Genomic DNA, 19117 nt, shown 5'->3' with positions numbered 1-19117 from the left:
CACACACACACACACACACACACACACACACACACACACACACACACACACACACACACAGACACGGACACACAGGTGTCTCTCTTTGGGCCTGGCACACACTGACTTGAGTTTATAGTTTAAACAGTACGGAACGAGGCGGTTGACTGTAAACAGTGCCTGAGGCAGGGAGGGAGGGAAGTAAGTGAAGCCCCGAGCTGCCGAGCCAGACTAGGATGGATCACTCAGGATCTCCCAGTACAGGCTCCGGGAGGCTATAAGAGACCAGCTCCTATGCTTGCCCCAGGATCATTCTCTCTGTCTGGTGAAAGCATGGCGACCAAGGTGGACATCAGGGTGAGTGGAGTGCAGCAGGCCAGAGTGGCAGCAGCGAGGGAGCACACCCTGGCTGTGACCAGAGACTACATCAGCCAGCCCCGAATCAGTGAGTACCCTGCTCTGCCCTGAGCCCAGCACACTGGACATTGAGTTAGCATTGGGGGACTCATTGATTGATTGTTTTATTATATTAACATGTGATTTATGAGATAAATCAAATCTGAGTTAAATAAAATAAACGCTTATGGTTTGTTCACAGACCCCAATTATAGTAGGAATAATCGTGGACTGTCCGACATTATAAGTTAATACACTGTGTGCAGGATGTCTCTTATTGTTATAAGAGATAACATCTTGTGCATGGGACGACATCTATTCACAGGAAAAGATGGACTGGGATTTTGACAAATCCTTAAAGGTGATTGGTTAATTTCACATACCTTGTTTATAATACCTGGTAGTCCAAGATAAGAGCTAACTGGGTGTCTAGACCACCTATAATCAGTTTAAACATTATGGGCTGGTTTCACATACCCCATTTAGCATTAATCGTAGACAACCTTACTCAAAGTAACATTAGGGAATCCAAGATTAGTGCTAATCAGAGTCTGAAACCAACCATATGAATGCATTTACTACATGTGCAGCATTTCTGGATAGATTATCACTACAATTCACATGTGATCAATCGAATATAGAAAGATGAGTGAGCTTTCTCTGATGTTTGGGGAAAAGCTGTGAGCAGAAACTTTGTGATTCTTCACCAAGTGTAATTTGTGTAGGGATTAATTTTCATTGCAGAGAATCTGCACATGTTCAGTTTTTAGATTGGTCTTAGTAAGGGGCACTTCTCATTCATCATTAGTTATAATGGGTCATTCATTTGGTTTCTTTAAGAAAAGCGATTCTTTTCACTCTGCGTTATCTGTCCAGGTAATAAGAAAACTATTCACCTGGTTAATTGAAAAGGTAAAATAGGTATAGAGAGAGAGAGAGAGAGAGAGAGAGAGAGAGAGAGAGAGAGAGAGAGAGAGAGAGAGAGAGAGAGAGAATAATAGATGGGTTTAGGTGAGTTAATTGAAAATAATTCCATCTTGGGTTTCTGTGACGTCATAAACTACGAGACCTTAGTTCGAGTGCTTTATAAACTGTCACAGAAACCCAAGATGGAATTATTTTCATTTAACTCACTATTAGTTTTTATAATACATGGATATTAATATCTGTAATAAAAAAGACAATAAACGGATGTTAATGCTTAAATTGCAAGTGGATTTAATGAATATCAATAACGTAATAACGTAAATTAAATTAATATTAAAGAATCTTATATATATATATATATATATATATATATATATATATATATATATATATTGATAATTCAGGAACGGTGAATTAAACTGGGTAGATAATGAACTGCAAAAAATAACGGATTTTTAAGGAAAAGGTTTTTCAATGGGGTATGCTTTTTTAATTTTGTCGGTCGCTGTCAGAGTCGAAGATTATTTGTCTCGCTCGCTTGTTTTGTGCTCCCGTTGGTGGAGGATGATTGTAAATCTTCACAGAGACAGATTTGTTAAAAGTACGTAAAACGCACGAATTGCGGATGTTGTCGAGTGATTGAAAACGTGGTCTCGGGGTGCACAGGAGTCAAACATGTGTCAAAGTTTAAGTATAGTCTTCTTCACTACTGTTGTATTATGTGGTTATATATAACATTTGTATTGGAAAAAAGGGCATATGAGGTGTAATTATCTCGTTTACAACGGCGTCCAACAGCAAATTACAATCACACAAAAACACGCACTACACATTTCAAAATCTACACATCATACACACACACACACACGGGGCTTCTTCAGATAGTTGGAACAAACATTTCGTAAGCTGTAATCACAGGTAAACTCCTGGAACAGATTACTCAAATAAACAGGCAGTTTGTTAAACAACCCTTTAAGAATCTGATTCCAGTGAAACTAAGTTCCTTCGAGTATCAGGTGACATTATCAAGTTTAACCTGGAATACAAGGTATAGTGATGTTCTAAAGGAGTACTCTGAAGAACAAATCTACAAATCCTGTTAAATATTGTATAAATCTTCTTCAGCGACTCCTTACTAGCAGTCATATAAAATCATTATAGTCCAGAAAAGGAAACAAAAGTTGCTTTTAAACCTTGATGTAATATATTACACACACACACACACACACTTGAAATTAACACCAGTTAATTTCTATTTAATTGCTGTTTTAATGTTATTTACAGTATGACAGAAATTGAGTGAGGAAAAGGGGCAATACAGTGCCCACCCCAGTCTTGCTGTTAATTATATATATATATATATATATATATATATATATATATATATATATATATATATATATATATATATATAATTCTGTATGTATTTAAAAGACAATTTAATCAGGTCAGAATGTGTCAACCTTAGAATCATAGAAATCAGTTGATACTATTGACTATTGACTATAAATATATATAATTAAATTGAAAACTTAACACATTACTGTAACCTGTTGTCATTCTATGTGCAACACAGAAGATATTCTTTATTTTTTGTTTATCTATTTATTTATTTAACCAGGAGATTTACCCATTGAGATTGAGGCATCATTTAAAAGACGGTCCTGGAAAACAACAAAAAGGCTATTGCAATGCCTAAAAAAATCTATTACAAAGTACAAACAACACAATAAAAACATTTGTGGTTCGAACTTAATCGGCAGCATAGAGAGATCTAAAAAAATATTTAAATTAGTCATACCTATTTGTTAATGTGGACTGAGGGAGAAGCATTGGCAGGAGGTTCTAAGCAATTCTCTCAAACGATCTTTAAAACCAGAGAAGAAAAGATGATCAAATCCCATCTTCATACAATAATAGAAACAATTCCATGTCTTTGGGAGCTGTATACAAAAGAGAATTCTCCCAAATGTGTTCAGTCATTAACATGCCTTTAAATTCGTAATGCAGTGTAATCTCACAATCAGAGTTTATAGTACACACTAATTACTGTTATGTGCAAACAAAACCACAAAGAAGTGTAGCAATATTGATGTTGTTACCTTGTTGCTCGGGACGGGACAGGACGGGACAGGGTGGGTACTGCTTCAGGCTTTTCAGCTGCACACTTATAATAACATTGAAAAAGCCAGACAAAGTCAAAAGCATGAATGCATGGGTAGCAAAGATCAGTTCTTGCTCAAAGGCGCCCGGGGCTGGTGTGTTTAGTAAACAGTGCTAGTGGAGTCAAGCGAGAGCAGGAGCGAAGGGAAAAGAGCTGACCCTCACCCCCTGCCTGTGTGTGTGCAGTGGGTCTAGTGAATCAGGCACACACCAGATTCGACTGGAGCAAAAAGGGAAAGCTCAGCCCTGTCTGGGTGATGGGTTTGCTGTTGTTAGAGGGCTGCACGGACTTGAACGGTGACAAAAAGCTGGCCATCATTTTTATTGAAAGAGCCGTATCGATGACCATAGGCTTCCTAAGAAGCTGTATTCAGCAAATCAAAAAACAGCAATGGAAAAGAAAATGTTATAGTGGATGACACACACAACTTCAGTACTGCTGAGCTCACTAAACAGGTTCCATGTTTAAACACTTCCACAACACTTGCTTCTGCACTTTGACTTGCCTGCTACCACAAAATAATGAATGTCTAACCTTCACTTCAGAAAGCCATATTGTGACGCTCCACAAGCCATATAAGGCTCAAGAACCATGCTTTGGACAACCTGCCAAAGAATTCCAGTAGAATTTCATACATAAATATATTATTTCTGTAATAACATGTGGGTTCTGTTTTCTGTTAATTGTGTACTAAGTAGGCTACAGTAAGAAAAAAGAAAATTAGCTAAAATAATTTAGTTTTATTTAAAAATTATATTTTAGTATTTTCACACTGTACAGTAAAGTGTAAACTGGAGGTCCATTGCCCGGGGCCCACAAAAGCCTGGAGCCGACCCTGTGCATGCATGGCTCGGTCTTTTCTAGTTCTGTATATAACTTTAAAAATGGCTACAGATTCATAATGAATCCAGGTGGGTTTTTAAAAGTAGCTTTCACAAATCCTAATAAAGAAAAAGCAGGAGATAGATATAGCTTATCTGGAGCTGTTGTTATTGCAGGGGTCACTGCCTCATGTGAATTATGTGTCTGGATGTGCACTTCCCATTTTGAAGGTTACAGTTATTTCACTTGAAAGCATGCGTTGTGCAGTGCACTGTCATCTATGCATTGAAATAACATTGCACAAATAAGAAAACGCACAGCGCTTTCCTGCAGCACAATAGGGAATGAAGGCTTGTAAACTGCTTGCAACTTCTTATATAACTCAGGGTACTGGAATGGAGGCAGTAGCCTAGCCTAAACGGTAAAACTAACTGCAACCCTATAATCACCACAATATGGCAAACCTGGGCACCTCAGTATAATCCTACGCACTGAGATCTGCTTCACACTCCACTGCCCTTCACCAGCGGGGGCTGTGACCTCACTTCACATCTGTGCTTGGAAGCTCAGCCTGAGGGGTGAGTGGGGGTCCCACAAACTGAGAGGGGCTCCCGAAACTTGTGACCCCACGCTTTTGTATTTGCAGGCCACTCAGTTGGGATGCTATTCCTTAACGATCACAATGTTAAGTTTGATTTTTCTTTTTACGGTGGGGCTTTTACTAAAAACTACTCAATTTTATTAAGGGAAGCCAACTCCTTCAGTAAATTAGTTTGTTTATTATGCCTTTTTAATATGCAAAGATTGTTATTTTACATTTGAATTCCTACATTTTAATATCTGTAACAGTAATTGATTGTGCTTTATGGTGTGCGGAAAGATTGTCAGTAACAGAGGGTAACCTGAAGGACCAGGGGTCACAAATGGAGATTAGATAAAGGGGCATTCAGAACAGAAGATAGGAGGCACTTTTTTACACAGAGAATTGTGAGGGTCTGGAACCAACTCCCCAGTAATGTTGTTGAAGCTGACTCCCTGGGATCCTCCAAGAAGCTGCTTGATGAGATTCTGGGATAAATAAGCTACTAACAACCAAACGAGCAAGATGGGCTGAATGGCCTCCTCTCATTTGTAAACTTCCTTATGTTCTTATGTTCTAATTCAAATACAAAGAATTTACAGGGAAGTCGGTATCATAGATTAGATAGAGGATACTGAATGATCGTTCGTGGTACATGGTTTTAATTCATTGCAGGAGGATTTCCCAGTTTATGTAAGGACATCCTCCTAAGGTGAATAAAAACCGTGTACCACAAACGATCATTCAATATTCTGTTTTTTTTAATTTTTTTTTACCACGTATATATTTAAAATAAATAGCAGTAACGTGTACATTTTTTATATTAAATAAATGAATTCAGAGCTTATTTTACCTGGCAGATCGTTACTTTCATTTTCAACAGATTATGCTTCGATGCAGATTCATTTTGAACCCTGTTTATGGCCTCTTCACTACAGTCTTTTAAGATAGAACCTTGTGCTCCTTCCTGAATTTCAGCAGAACACCACTGGATTGGAATGTAAGCAAAGACACATTTGAAACTAGTCCCGGTAAGCATGTTATCCCACTCGAGTGGAATAACACAAATGGATCCCACGCTAGATATAGCCACGCTTCTGGTATAAACATATTAACTCAATGATTATTAAAAAGATGGTCCCAAAATGCTTGATTTTAGTTTCAAATATATATTAAAGGATAATGCCGATGTTGTGGGGCATGTTAAGAGGAACTAATGGAACTCCAGTCATTAAAGCTAGAGGACTGTCTTTAAAGTTATTAATTTATTTATTTACCTCTGTTTGTCTGCAATAATCATTGCAGGCCACTGAAAGAGTTGCATTTAATCAGTACACACTGGTTTTAGAACACCTGTCATTAATTAGTGTCATTCTTTAAACATACTTTATTTGCTGTTCCGTTATTTAGTAACAACAGAATAGATGACCACCATAAAATTGGAGAGCAGTGTGCAGTTGTTGTGTAATATAGGCTATAATACAAGTCCTTCCATCCATCATTCACTCAATGCCTAGCAGTAGAATTGCAGATGCAATTTCCACAGTTGGTTACAAACTTGGTTTCTACAGACATACTGCTTGAGCAGGCACAGTGTAGATACGTGCATGCTTAAGACAGTTGTACAACATATGCTGGCTAATCTAGATGAGTGTAAGGACTATGTATGATTCCTGTTGTTGGGCTGGGTAGCATAGGTCTATAGCATTTCTCAGTGCTCTTGACCCCTGCTTCCCAGCCCATCACTAGGGGACACAGGCATGCAAAGGCATGAAAGAAGCATTTAAAAGCACTGAATGTGTGCACCAGCAATTAATATGTTGACTGTTAGTGGACTTTTACATCTCTCACTTTTACATGTTTAAGAATTACTCACATGGATGACACATTCACTATACCAGAAGAATTCTTTTCAGCGTGTTGGCTCAAGGTTCTCCTGCAATTAGTCTTTTTTCACCGTTAATTATCTTGGTTTTCGCTTGAGCTAGCCTCCCTTCACCCCTCCACTCTCCCCTGACCCTCCGCTCCCAGCCGCTGACCACATGACCATGCAGGTGTGGATGGGAACCCAGCAATGCAGGACATAATTAGGGGCTGAGAGCATGCCTCCCTGCAGAGCTATTGACAAAGCACCAGGCAGCCTGCATTGCATTGGGGGTGGGGGGGGTTGCAGCTGAAGTCTAAAGTTAGGGTCGACACTGAAACACAGCTGGGCTGCCTGCATGGGGGGAGGCAGGCTGTGACCTCTGCAAAGTCTTGTGCATACCAGAACACTGCTCTGCAAATAAAAACTACATTGGTTCACCAAGCTGTTCTTATTCCCTTTTAGAAGTTTGCCACAGTGTTTACCATGTTTTTAATATGCTTTACCATATCTCTCTGTGCTTTACAATGCTAACCTATGCTTTACCATGCTTTTACTATGCTTTATTACACTTTGCTGTACTTTTACTATGCAAAACCCAGCTAAGAAGTAATGAACCAGTAATTATTGAAAGGACTATGGAGAACTATAATCACACTTCTGAAATATGAGCTTTTAAAGTTTCATGTCTAGTATAATACTCAGCACGGCAAAGCGCTCCACCAGTATAGGAAAGAGTCACTGAAACTATTTAATTAATTACCCTAGGGCAGTCTTTCGCTAAAGAGTTTAACCAGAGTTAAAGTTTCCCGGGCCCTGCAGAGAAACCTCTAATTACTTGGATTTCAATATACCACGGTCCTACCCCAGCCAAGCTCTGTTCACTCCCCATGCTGCAGTAGCCAGAGCCCCAGATCCACACCCCCATTCGGTTGTCAAGGCCTGATTAGACCTGACAAAGCCCTGGTGTGGTCGGCCTCTTTGTGAGCATGTTCGAGTTGTTAGTGTCTGTTGAGGGTGAGATAGTCAGTCCAGCTGGACACCCTGACCGTGACAGGAACAGACAGGAACTGTGAATTCAGGAGGGGACTGAAAGGGGACTGAACGAGGAAGGGAGCTAGCTAGCTAGCTTTCTTTCTTTCTTTCTTTCTTTCTTTCTTTCTTTCTTTCTTTCTTTCTTTCTGCCCACCCAGATAGTTTCTTCTTCCAGGCAATTTCTTCTTCCTTTTTTTGTTCATTTCCTTTTCTTAGCTAAAACCATTAATTGTCTTAATTGGGAGGCTTAACCCCTCACACATTCAGGACTACTTTAATACTTAGACACTTCCCATCCACCCACCACACCCTACCCAACCCCTTTCCCTCGTGTAATTATAGTCCTACAGTAGCTTGCCAGCCAATCAGGCTGTGTGTTCCACTCATGTTCTGTGATAGGAAGCTGTGTGATCCAGTGGTTAAAGAAACAGGCTTGTAACCAGCAGGTCCCTGGTTCAAATCCCAGCTTAGCCACTGACTCACTTTGTGACTCTGAGCAAGTCACTTAACCTACTTGTGCTCCGTCTTTCGGGTGAGACGTAAGTGACTCTGCAGCTGATGCATTGTTCACACACCCTAGTCTCGTATCTTGTAAAGTGCTTTGTGAAGGTGGTCCACTATGAAAGGCGCTATATAAAGATTATTATTATATCATGTTCAAGCTGAGTCACTAAATTGAGATAATTTATAACAGAAAGTCTAATGCGTACAAGAATATCACCCAAATGTATCTGAAATGACATGCCGTTAGCACAATGTAGTAATTATATTTACAGCTCAACTGTGTTGGAGTGGCCTTGACATCATTCTGAGAGAGGTTTATTAAATTCAGCTCTGAAAGGTGGAGGTGTTGTTTCATAAACCAGACTCCATTTTGGCGCTACCTCCATTTTCCAGCTGCAGCTTTTCAGAGGAGTACCATACCTTCACAGGGTAAAGGTCAGGGCCAACGTCGTATCCAGAGCTCACATTGTACTGAGGCCAAACTTAGGTTTGAAGCTACAGCTGGCAGTATTTATATGACTGCTTGGTATTTACTATTCAACCTCCAAATTTATGTTACACGGCAAACCAATAGAGAAAATTTGATGATGCAAAATAACAACTGAGGACACGACCTCGGTGTCCTCATAGCTAGTTACGGACATGGTCAGAGCTGTTGCTTTATATATATATATATATATATATATATATATATATATATATATATATATATATATATATATATATACTGTTGTGCAAAAGTCTTAGACATGTTGCATTTTTCTACTCTGGTGCATTATGGAAATCAACAATTTCCTCAAAGCCTCCACTAGTGTTTTCTACTATTATAACAACCTTGACTTGCATAAAGAAGGAAAAACATTGAGTGAAATAGCTTGCTTCACTTGATTTTCAAGGTGTGGTATCCAAAACACAATCAACAAGTTTGTAATTGACAAACCCAGGACTGGAAGACCCAAAAAGCTGTCTAACAAAGATGAGCAATATTTGAAGATAATATCCCTAAGGAATAGAATGAAGACAAGCGTTGAATTGACAACAGAACTGGCAGAAGCCACAGGTGTCGTTGTCCATCAAATCAACAGTACAAAGGTCACTCTTAAAATCGGGACTTCAAGGATGTGTTGAAGTAAGAATACCTCTAACAATGGTCAAAGGTGCTTTGGACTGTTGATGGATGGACAACGACACCTGTGCCTACTGCCAGTTCTGTTCCCCCAGTCCAATCCAAATATTGGTTTAGCTGGGGTCCCCAGTACCAGAGTGGTTTGAAACACATGTGTACAGTTGCTGATCTTGGCCTGCATTGGATGAGAAGTAAAATTGACTAGGAGTAGTTCACCCCGCCATACTTCAGCAACCCCTGCTGGTCAGGATTACCGGAGTTCAATAGCTTGGGAATGGTGCCACCGTCATTTTGATTTAATACAGGCCTCCTGTATGTATGTCCTGAGCAGAGTGGAGACCCTATGTTTCTGTGATTTTAGTCTGGGTTTGTAGTGTCAGGATCCAGAAATACATTGCTTGCACAAGTCAGTGGGAATGGGTTAACTTTGCCTAAATGCTGTGTGGGGCAGTTTAAAATAGTTTAAAACAGTTTAGGTCATCTGTTTGTGTTTGTGAATGGGCAATGGTGTGTGTGTGTCTGTGTTGTGTGTTTCTACAGATGATTGTTTTCAGAAAGTCAGAGACTTGCTGCTGCTTTATCCTGGCAGCATTCAGACAGAGAATAACATCGTATTGGGAAAACAAAAAAACATTCTTCCAGTGAAAACCACGTCAAGAGATACTGGGTTACAGATAGACATGGCAGTGTTAGACATGGAAATAGTATGGGATAGTGTGTTATATATTTTTTTAAGTCTGTTATATTTTTTGTAACACATCTTTTGATGCTTGATCCTGAAGTGTGCTATAAAAATGAAACTTGTGTGGTATTGCATGGTATGGCATGGCATGGGATGGCATTGTATGGTATGGTACGGTATGGCATGGCATGGCATGGTATGGTATGGTATGGCATGGTATGGTATGGCATGGTATGGTACGGTATGCTATGGTACGGTATGGCATGGCATAGCATGGTATGGTACGGTATGGTATGGTATGGCATGGTATGGTACGGTATGGTATGGTACTGTATGGCATGGCATGGTACGGTATGGTACTGTATGGCATGGCATGGCATGGCATGGTACGGTATGGTACTGTATGGCATGGCACGGCATGGTATGGTACGGTATGGTATGGTATGGTATGGTATGGTATGGTATGGTATGGTACGGTAATAGACCTGTACCTCGGGAAGCTGTGAAAGTGTTTGCTAAACAGATTAAGTACTATGTGTTAATGAAAAGGGCAGTGACCCTGGAGCGGGGGTAGAGGGGTGGGGGGGGTGGGGGGTATTCACTGAGCCTGTCAGCCTTATCTGCAGATGCATCAGACTTACCCAATCAGAAGTAATTGATTTAATTAACCTAATTCCTGCCTGGGCTCCCAGATCTACTGTCACATCCAAAGACTTGAGGGGTTGATCAGTGGGGAGCATTTAAGCAAATAAATAAAAGAAAAGACACTGTCAATGTAATGCTGCAAAACCAGTGGTGTAGTGGTAAAAAAAAAAAAGAAAAATGGTGAACTAACCCTTTTGGTGTTCCGGGCCGGGCAGTGGCATGGTAGGCATGAAGGGTGGGCAGAGATGCCCTTAGTAGATTAGGTGCACGTCAACGAATTGTGGGTTAAAGCTTAATCAGGTTAAAGAGATTCTGCCCATCATTAAATTCGCACAAGTCACTTTATATAATACATTGAAATATGGTAGAGCCAGGATTTGCTTATCACAGGAGAGTGGGAGCGAGTAAACACTTTATTCCCCAAATGAGAAATGGGCAGACTCCGTTTACCTGTGTTTGCCCTCGAAAACAATACTGTGTAAAACTAGAAATAAACAACTAACTGCATTTTTAAGGCTCCTACTTTTTAATTCATAAAAAATGTAGGATTCTAGTGTGTTTTCATTTGATCTAAATGTAGGCAGATGTAAACACATCCATTAAAAGAAGGGGTCTCTAACGCAGTGTGTGAGTCTCTTTAGGGTACTCTATAATAGTAAGTACAATTAATGGTTTGGACCTATTTTATTATTTAAACGTTGGTGGTATAAAGATCTGCTACAGTTTTGATTGACTGAATAGACCACTCTGTCTTTTCACAATTTTAATTTCCCATTATAAATAAATAAATAAATAAATAAATAAATAAATAAATAAATATAATAATAATAATAATAATAATAATAATAATAATAATAATAATGTTTATAGCAGTAAGGTTTTCCACGTGTATGAGAAATTGCTCCTCACATTCCTTTATACAGCATGACATTTCACATTCAATCATCACAACAATTGTTAAATGTTCATTGCTATTGAGAATACGAACATGTCCATCTGTGATTGCCAGATGGTAACTTCAATGCAGCGGAACTATATAAAAAAAAATAATTAACCTTTGGTTCAGTGTAGTTTTTCGAGCTAGCTGGGGGCTATGGGTTCCAGGTTTGTATAGTCAGTTGCATTGTCAGGAAAAATCAGTGGTCACGATACACAATTATTGAGTTATGCATACCAATTATGTTTTCTTCCAGGAAGTTCAAGAAAGTCACAGTTAAATTTGCACAGCACACTCACTATTGTACAAGGTGTCAAGGTTTTAAGCAAAATCGTATTTAATAGACTCAACCTCAATAATAGTTCATTATTATTCCTGTTCAATCAGTCCCATATAAGTACGTATTTTTATTATACTTCGAAAAATGTATAAAATAAATAAGTACTTCACAATTGCAGCAACTTCTATCATCCTGGCAGCTTCATTGTGTTGTTTTAAAGAACGGAAAAATAACCCTTGAATTATTGCAATGTAGGCAGCTCTTGATCTTTTATTATTTGTTGAACAAGCTCTTACTTCAGCTTACAAGCACAGTGCTTTAAACTAGAGCTGCACAGGATTCACAGGAGTGTTGGACCCACAAACATGCTTCATACCGTTCACAAACAGGCCCCTTTCGAGCTCAATGATAGTCTATGGGGATTTGAGTTAAAAACAGATAAAAATCACAGACACCCCAGTGCTTTACACTATGTGGGATTGGATTATTTAATGACCTGATTCCAGCACCTCTGGTTCCATACTGATTACCTCTCTCAGTGGCTACCACATGCAATTTACCAATATCGCTTCTCTCTCAGTATTACAAACTGTTTCTACCTCATTACATTGCTCAGACAAGCAGAGAGGAATTTAATTTAGTCTACCGAAATACAAATCTATTGATTGAACCACCAAACAAGTCGGTTTTTCATGTACACTTCATAAGGAATAGTATGATTTTAAAAAGCTAGAGAAATTATTTTAGATATCTGCAGTAGTTAAGCCTATAATACAGTCATGCAAGAAATAAATTCAATCCAGTACTGCAATACCACATTATTAGATGGTCATGTAAGGAAAATAAATGACGTTCCTGCGTGAAAGAGCGCACGCAAAAAAAATGCAGAAGTTTCTCTTATTGATTCCAATAGTCAAAAGTCACACTTTTAGATCTTAATCATTATCATTAGATAATTATTATTATTATTATTATTATTATTTATTTCTTAGCAGACGCCCTTATCCAGGGCGACTTACAATCGCATGCAAATACAAATACAAATACATATAAATACAAATACATTCAAGTGTTATGTATTTAATACTAATCATTAGCATAAATTAGTTAGTAATGAGTTACCAATCTGAGGTAATGTCTTTTTTATTTATTAAAAACTGTAGAGCGAGAAAGCAAACCTGCCTGTTAAGATAGGAAGCCTGTTTATTTTTGCGTATGTTAGAGAAAAAAAATAGTGTTCCCTACCAGTGTGTGTCAACTTCCTGAATGCAGATGAGCTAAGGATGCAGTGAAAATAGTAGTTGAGCGGCACAGTTTATACAGCTTCAGATTTGAATTTGAGATGCAAGCTCCATATGAGCCTTTTTTAGGAATAGCGCCAAAGCTTGAGAACTTTGTACAAACTCTCAAGGGCTTGCTCGAATTCCAGTCGGAACTCTCAAGGGCTTGCTCGAATTCCAGTCGGAACTCTCAAGGGCTTGCTCGAATTCCAGTCGGAACTCTCAAGGGCTTGCTCGAATTCCAGTTGGAACTCTCAAGGGCTTGCTCGAATTCCAGTCGGAGCTCTCAAGGGCTTGCTCGAATTCCAGACCAAACTCTCAAGGGCTTGCTCGAATTCCAGTCGGAACTCTCAAGGGCTTGCTCGAATTCCAGTCGGAACTCTCAAGGGCTTGCTCGAATTCCAGTCGGAACTCTCAAGGGCTTGCTCGAATTCCAGTCGGAGCTCTCAAGGGCTTGCTCGAATTCCAGACCAAACTCTCAAGGGCTTGCTCGAATTCCAGTCGGAACTCTCAAGGGCTTGCTCGAATTCCAGTCGGAACTCTCAAGGGTTTGCTCGAATTCCAGACCGAACGTGTTCTCTGTAGCTCTATTTACAATGCTTGTTCTATATATTTTTTTTAAATTCGGTTTTGTGTGTGGGGGATCATTTTTACTTCTTACGGGATCAAAACAGAAAAACCTCACAAAACATTTATTTTGAACACCGCAAATAAACGTTCAGTGTAGTAATGAGTATTTATTTTAGCCCCATCTTGTATGTGTTGATCCCCATTCCTGGTGTTTACAATAGTGCATCTAGATCATTACAACACAGGAGCATTTTATGAACATGATAAGGTCACTCGGCACATCAATGCTTGTCTGATTCTAGCAGCTGATTGATCTCAAAACTTGGGCAACTTACAGGATCCCAAACCTACATCATGTGGGAGTCAATGCAAAGTCCTTAGGAACACTATAAACAAGCGTGTATGTGTGTGTGTGTGTGTGTGTGTGTACGTGCGTGCGTGAGGGTGTGAGTGTGTGTGTGTGTGTGCATGTGTGTGTGTGTGTATGTGTGTTGTATTACATTTTTGTTTTAGACTCATTTAATAGCTCTATTTCTACAAGCTAGCTTTTTATCTTAGTGTTTCTAATTTTACAATTAAAACCTAATTCTGTATCTCGTTTTTAATATCTGTTTTTATCAAATCTGTATTAATTTAAAGGGTTACATTGTTCTTGGGTGGGTGGGCGGGTGGGTTGGGGGTATGTTGTGGGGTGCTTTCGAGTAGCTTTATCCACCAATAGACTGGTGGAATAATAACACAGACAAACACAAGACCTCGGAGTTGCAGTTGCCCTCATTAGGAAGCCCAGGGTGTTGGAGCCTATTTGCCTCTTGGGGCTGACCACACAGGAGCTACATCCAGTCAGTGAATGGTCTCTTTGGGGCTGCAGGCTCCCCCCTCTCACACTCCAATTACCAGCTAACCCACTTCCGCTGACCCCACACCTCCATTCCTCCCTCCCCTTTGTCAAGTGCGGAGGGGCGAGAGGATAGGGAGGGGAGTGAGAGGTAGGGGGTGGGGGAGCTTTTTTATCCAGCTCTTTTGAGCAAACGTGTTAACAAAAGCCTCTTGAAACTGTTGGGCCAAAGCCTAGGGTGTTTACAGCGTCTGTATCTATAACCAACAAATCAAGGCTGCCCAGTTCCCTGTGAAAACGGACATTGCGATTTTTTAGTAGCAGCAAATAAAGGACCGTCCATCTGGGTGTTAGGACCAATTAGAGTGAAAAGTGTCAGCTGTGATTAAAGCACCACAGGGGGGACAGGGGGACGAGGGGATGGGGGGAGGGGGGGTCGGGATAGCCCTGGGAGAGGCTGCTGCTGATCACAGCTCATTTTGGTCTTGGAAGCAAGCACATACTATACACAGCTAAAAATCAATCCAACAGCTTTTTATTTTTTTTATAAAGCACTTAAAATATTACTCTGTAGGAAGATGTATTTTTTTTACTGTAATTTAAGATCACTGTGCTTAGCTAGGTTTAGCTAACCTGCAGTGTTTTGCTTTCATATGGTTAAAAAAAGGGGAAAAAAATGTTTTTTGAAACCTAAACCTCAAAGAGCTCTTCTCAATGTGTCCAGATGTGTGAAGGAACCAAAATCTGCTGTGCTGATTGCTGAGATGTTAAAAGCTCCTGGTGGCTGGGAGAGCAGGACTAATTTGGACTAATTGAATTGGATGTGGTGATCAGATAAGATTGTGGAATTAATCTGAAGTGTCACACTGTATAAAGACTTCCTTTCTTAGAGTGTCTGCTTCATGTGACCCACAGTAACACCCTGCAGCCTGGGAGAGGGCAGCACCAAGGGAGGAGGAGTAGCCTTGTGGTTACGAGAGAGGACAGGGAATCAGGACAGGGGTTGGGATTTGAGTTCAAAGTTTTTTACCTCTTTTCCAATTACACAACACCTGCTTACTTTAGGTTTGACTGACTCTGTGTCTAATTGCAGCAATATTCTGCCATCTGTGCAGTAAATGTAATGCTATTATTATTATTATTATTTATTTCTTAGCAGACACCCTTATCCAGGGAGACTTACAGTCGTAAACAAATACATTTCAAGAATCACAGTACAAGTAATAATACAATTAAGAGCAAGATAAATACAATGACTTTGGTTCTAGCAAGTACAAGTATGACAAAATACGATTCAATAATGGAGCAGATAACAGTGTCAGTGATAGTTACATCAGGATATAAATACAAAATACTACAGATTAAATAACACTTGACAGGTTACAGTAATCTAATTAAATGCAGTAAAATATGGGGCAAATAAGAGCAAGTAAAGCGCATTTAAGGAAGAGTGATAAGTGTCCAGGTGGTGCTGTCTGAAGAGGTGAGTCTTGAGGAGGCGACGGAGGGTGGTCAGGGACTGGGCAGTCCTGACATCTGTAGGAAGGTCATTCCACCACTGCGGGGCAAGAGTGGAGAAGGAGCGGGCTCTGGAGGCAGGGGGAGCGTAAAGGAGGTAGAGCCAGTCTTCTAGTGCAGGAGGAGCGGAGAGGTTGAGTGGGGGTGTAGGGAGAGATGAGGGTCTGGAGGTAGCTGGGTGCAGTCTGGTCAAGGCATCTGTAGGCTAGTACAAGAGTCTTGAGAGTGGTGATCAGGAGCCAGTGGAGTGAGCGGAGCAGTGGAGTTGCGTGAGAGAAGCGAGGCAGAGAGAACACCAGGCGAGCAGCGGAGTTCTGGATGAGCTGGAGCGGACGGGTGTCGGACGCAGGGAGGCCAGCCAGGAGGGAGTTGCAATAGTCTAGGCGGGAGAGTACCAAGGCCTGGACCAGGAGCTGGGTTGCGTAGTTGGTGAGGATGGGTCAGATTCTACGGATGTTGCTCAGGAAGAATCGGCAAGTGCGTGCCAGAGTGGAGATGTGCTGGGAATAAGAGAGGCAGGGGTCCAGGGTGACTCCGAGGTTCTTAGTGGAGGAAGAGGGAGAGAGTGTGGTAGATTCCAGAGGAACAGAGATAAAGAGATCAGAGGAGGGGGAGGAGGAGGAGGGAAAGAAAAGGAGGTCAGCTTTAGAGAGGTTGAGTTTGAGATGATGCGAGTGCATCCAGGAGAAGATAGAAGACAGACAGGTAGAGATACGGGAGGGGATGGTGGAGTCAGAGGTGGGGAAGGAGAGGAAAATCTGAGCATCATCATCATAGAAATGGTATCAGAAACCATAGGATGCGATGAGGGGGCCCAGGGAGCGGGTGTAGAGAGAGAACAGGAGAGGACCCAAGACTGACCCTTGTGGGACTCCTGTTGAGAGAGGGCGAGGTGTGGAGGTTGCTCCACGCCAGTTTACCTGGTAAATGCGGTTGGAGAGGTAGGAGGAGAACCAGGCCAGAGCAGTGCCAGAGATTCCCAGGTCAGCGAGAGAGGATAGTAGAATAGAGTGATCGACAGTGTCAAAGGCAGCAGAGAGGTCGAGGAGAATTAGGACAGAGGAGAGAGATGCAGCTCGGGCAGAGTTTAGTGAGTTGGTGACAGACAGGAGGGTGGTTTCAGTGGAGTGAGCAGAGCGGAAGCAAGATTGGAGAGGGTCGAACAGAGAGTGGTTGGACAGGAAAGCAGAGAGCTAGTGGTGTACAGCTCGCTCAAGGGTTTTGGAGAGGAAGGGTAGGAGGGAGACAGGATGGTAGCTCTGGAGGGAGGTGGGGTCGAGGGTAGGTTTTTTGAGGAGGGGAGTGATAGAGGCTTGTTTGAAGGCAGAGGGAAAGAGACCAGAAAGGAGAGGTGTTGAGAAGGGAGGAGATGAAGGGAAGTAGAGCAGGAGCAGCAGCTTGAAAGAGGTGAGTGGGGAGGAGGTCCAGGGCACACGTGGCGGGTTTGTGACCCTGGAGCAGGGAGGAGAGGTCAGAGTCTGAGAGGGGAGAGAAGGTGGAAAAGGAGGGTGAGTTAGTAGGGGATGCAGTGGGTGTAGGAGTTGGAGCAGGAGGGGGTGCGGGGGAGGGAGAGGTGTTAAAGAGTTTGCGGATATCTGAGATATTAGAAGAGAAGAAAGAGGCAAAGTCATCAGAGGAGATAGAGGAGGGAGGAGGAGGGGGAGGGTTTAGGAGGGAGGAGAAGGTAGAGAATAGTTTACATGGGTTGTTAGTGGAGGCTTGGATTACAGATTGGAAATAAGTACATTTAGCAGAGGAGAGAGTAGACGAGAAGGAGGAGAGGAGAGTGCGGTAGATGTCTAGGGCAGCAGGGAGTTTGGTTCTCTTCCATTTCTTTTCAGCAGATCGCAGTGTGATTCTTGCGTGGAGTGGAGCGCAGAGGAGAGCCAGGGTTGGGAAGGGAAGGGGCGAGCAGGTCGGGAGGTGAGGGGACAGAGGGAGTCGAGGGAGGAGGTGAGGAAGGAGAAGAGGGTGGAGGTAGCAGAGTCCACAGAGAGTTGTGAGAAGGAGTCGATAGGAGGGAGGTGAGAGACAGCAGTGGAGGCAAGGAAAGAGGGGGAGAGAGAGCAGAGGTTACGGCGGGAGGTGACAGTGGGGGTAGTTGGAGTAGGGAGAGAGGGGAGAGACAGAGAAAAAGAGATGAAATAGTGATCAGAGAGGTGCAGAGGAGTGACAGAGAGGGTGGAGGGGCGGCAGGCCCTGTGAGGTCCAGTTGACGGCCAGCTTTGTGGGTAGGAGGTGATGGAGAGAGACAGAAGTCGAAGGAGTGAAGGAGAGGGAGGAATCCGGCAGAGTGGCTGGGGTTGGAGAGATGGATATTGAAGTCACCTAAGAGATTGGAGGGAGGAGAGTAGATAGTCGAGTTCATCTAGTTCATCTAGAAAGTGAGCGAGAGGTCCAGGGGGGCGGTACAGTACAATTAGCAGGAGTTCACAGGGAGAGGTTAGTTGGACAGCATGAAATTCAAAGGTATTAACAGAGAGTGATGAGAGATCGGAGGGGACAGAAAAGAGTAAGGAGGGAGAGAGGAGAAGACCAGTCCCACCTCCCCGTCCAGTGAGATGCAGGGTATGGGACAGGACGTAGAGAGGGGACAGGGCGGCAGGAGTTACAGTGTTATCAGTGGACAGCCAGGTTTCAGTGAGAGCAAGGAAATCGAGAGAGGTGGGAGGCAAAGGCAGAGATGAAATCAGCTTTGTTAGCAGAAGAGTGACAGTTCCAGAGTGAACCAGAGAGTGTGCGGGAGGGATGGAGGGAGATGCAGAGGGATGACTCCCCCTCGCTGGACTCCCACAGCTAGACTCCCGGCTCTTTTGTTGAGGGTCTTCTGTTTGCTGGCGCTTCGTGTTGGCGCGGAAATAGCCTGCCTGATTAATATAACAGCTGGGTGGGAAAAGAACAACTGAACTGTGTGGAAACCATTCAAATAGCAAATCAACTTCTATTCAATTTAACCACACTCACCTGGTA

General features: G+C 41.9%; 1 protein-coding gene across 1 annotated transcript in view; it reads left to right on the top strand.

The window, feature by feature from the left end:
- Positions 1-264: 264 nt before the first annotated feature.
- LOC117408467 (V-type proton ATPase subunit B-like) overlaps positions 265-19117 on the top strand; it is a 59216-nt gene continuing 40363 nt past the window's right edge. The window contains exon 1 of the mRNA XM_059003475.1: positions 265-424. Within this exon, the coding sequence (XP_058859458.1) occupies positions 274-424 (151 nt within the window). The 5' untranslated portion in view covers positions 265-273. The remainder of the gene's footprint in view (positions 425-19117) is intronic.

The sequence above is a fragment of the Acipenser ruthenus genome, chromosome 2, assembly GCF_902713425.1.
Source record: "Acipenser ruthenus chromosome 2, fAciRut3.2 maternal haplotype, whole genome shotgun sequence".
Taxonomy (NCBI): Eukaryota; Metazoa; Chordata; class Actinopteri; order Acipenseriformes; family Acipenseridae; genus Acipenser; species Acipenser ruthenus.
The sequence above is the reverse complement of the archived record's forward strand: the minus strand, read 5'-3'. Positions and strand labels throughout refer to the sequence as shown.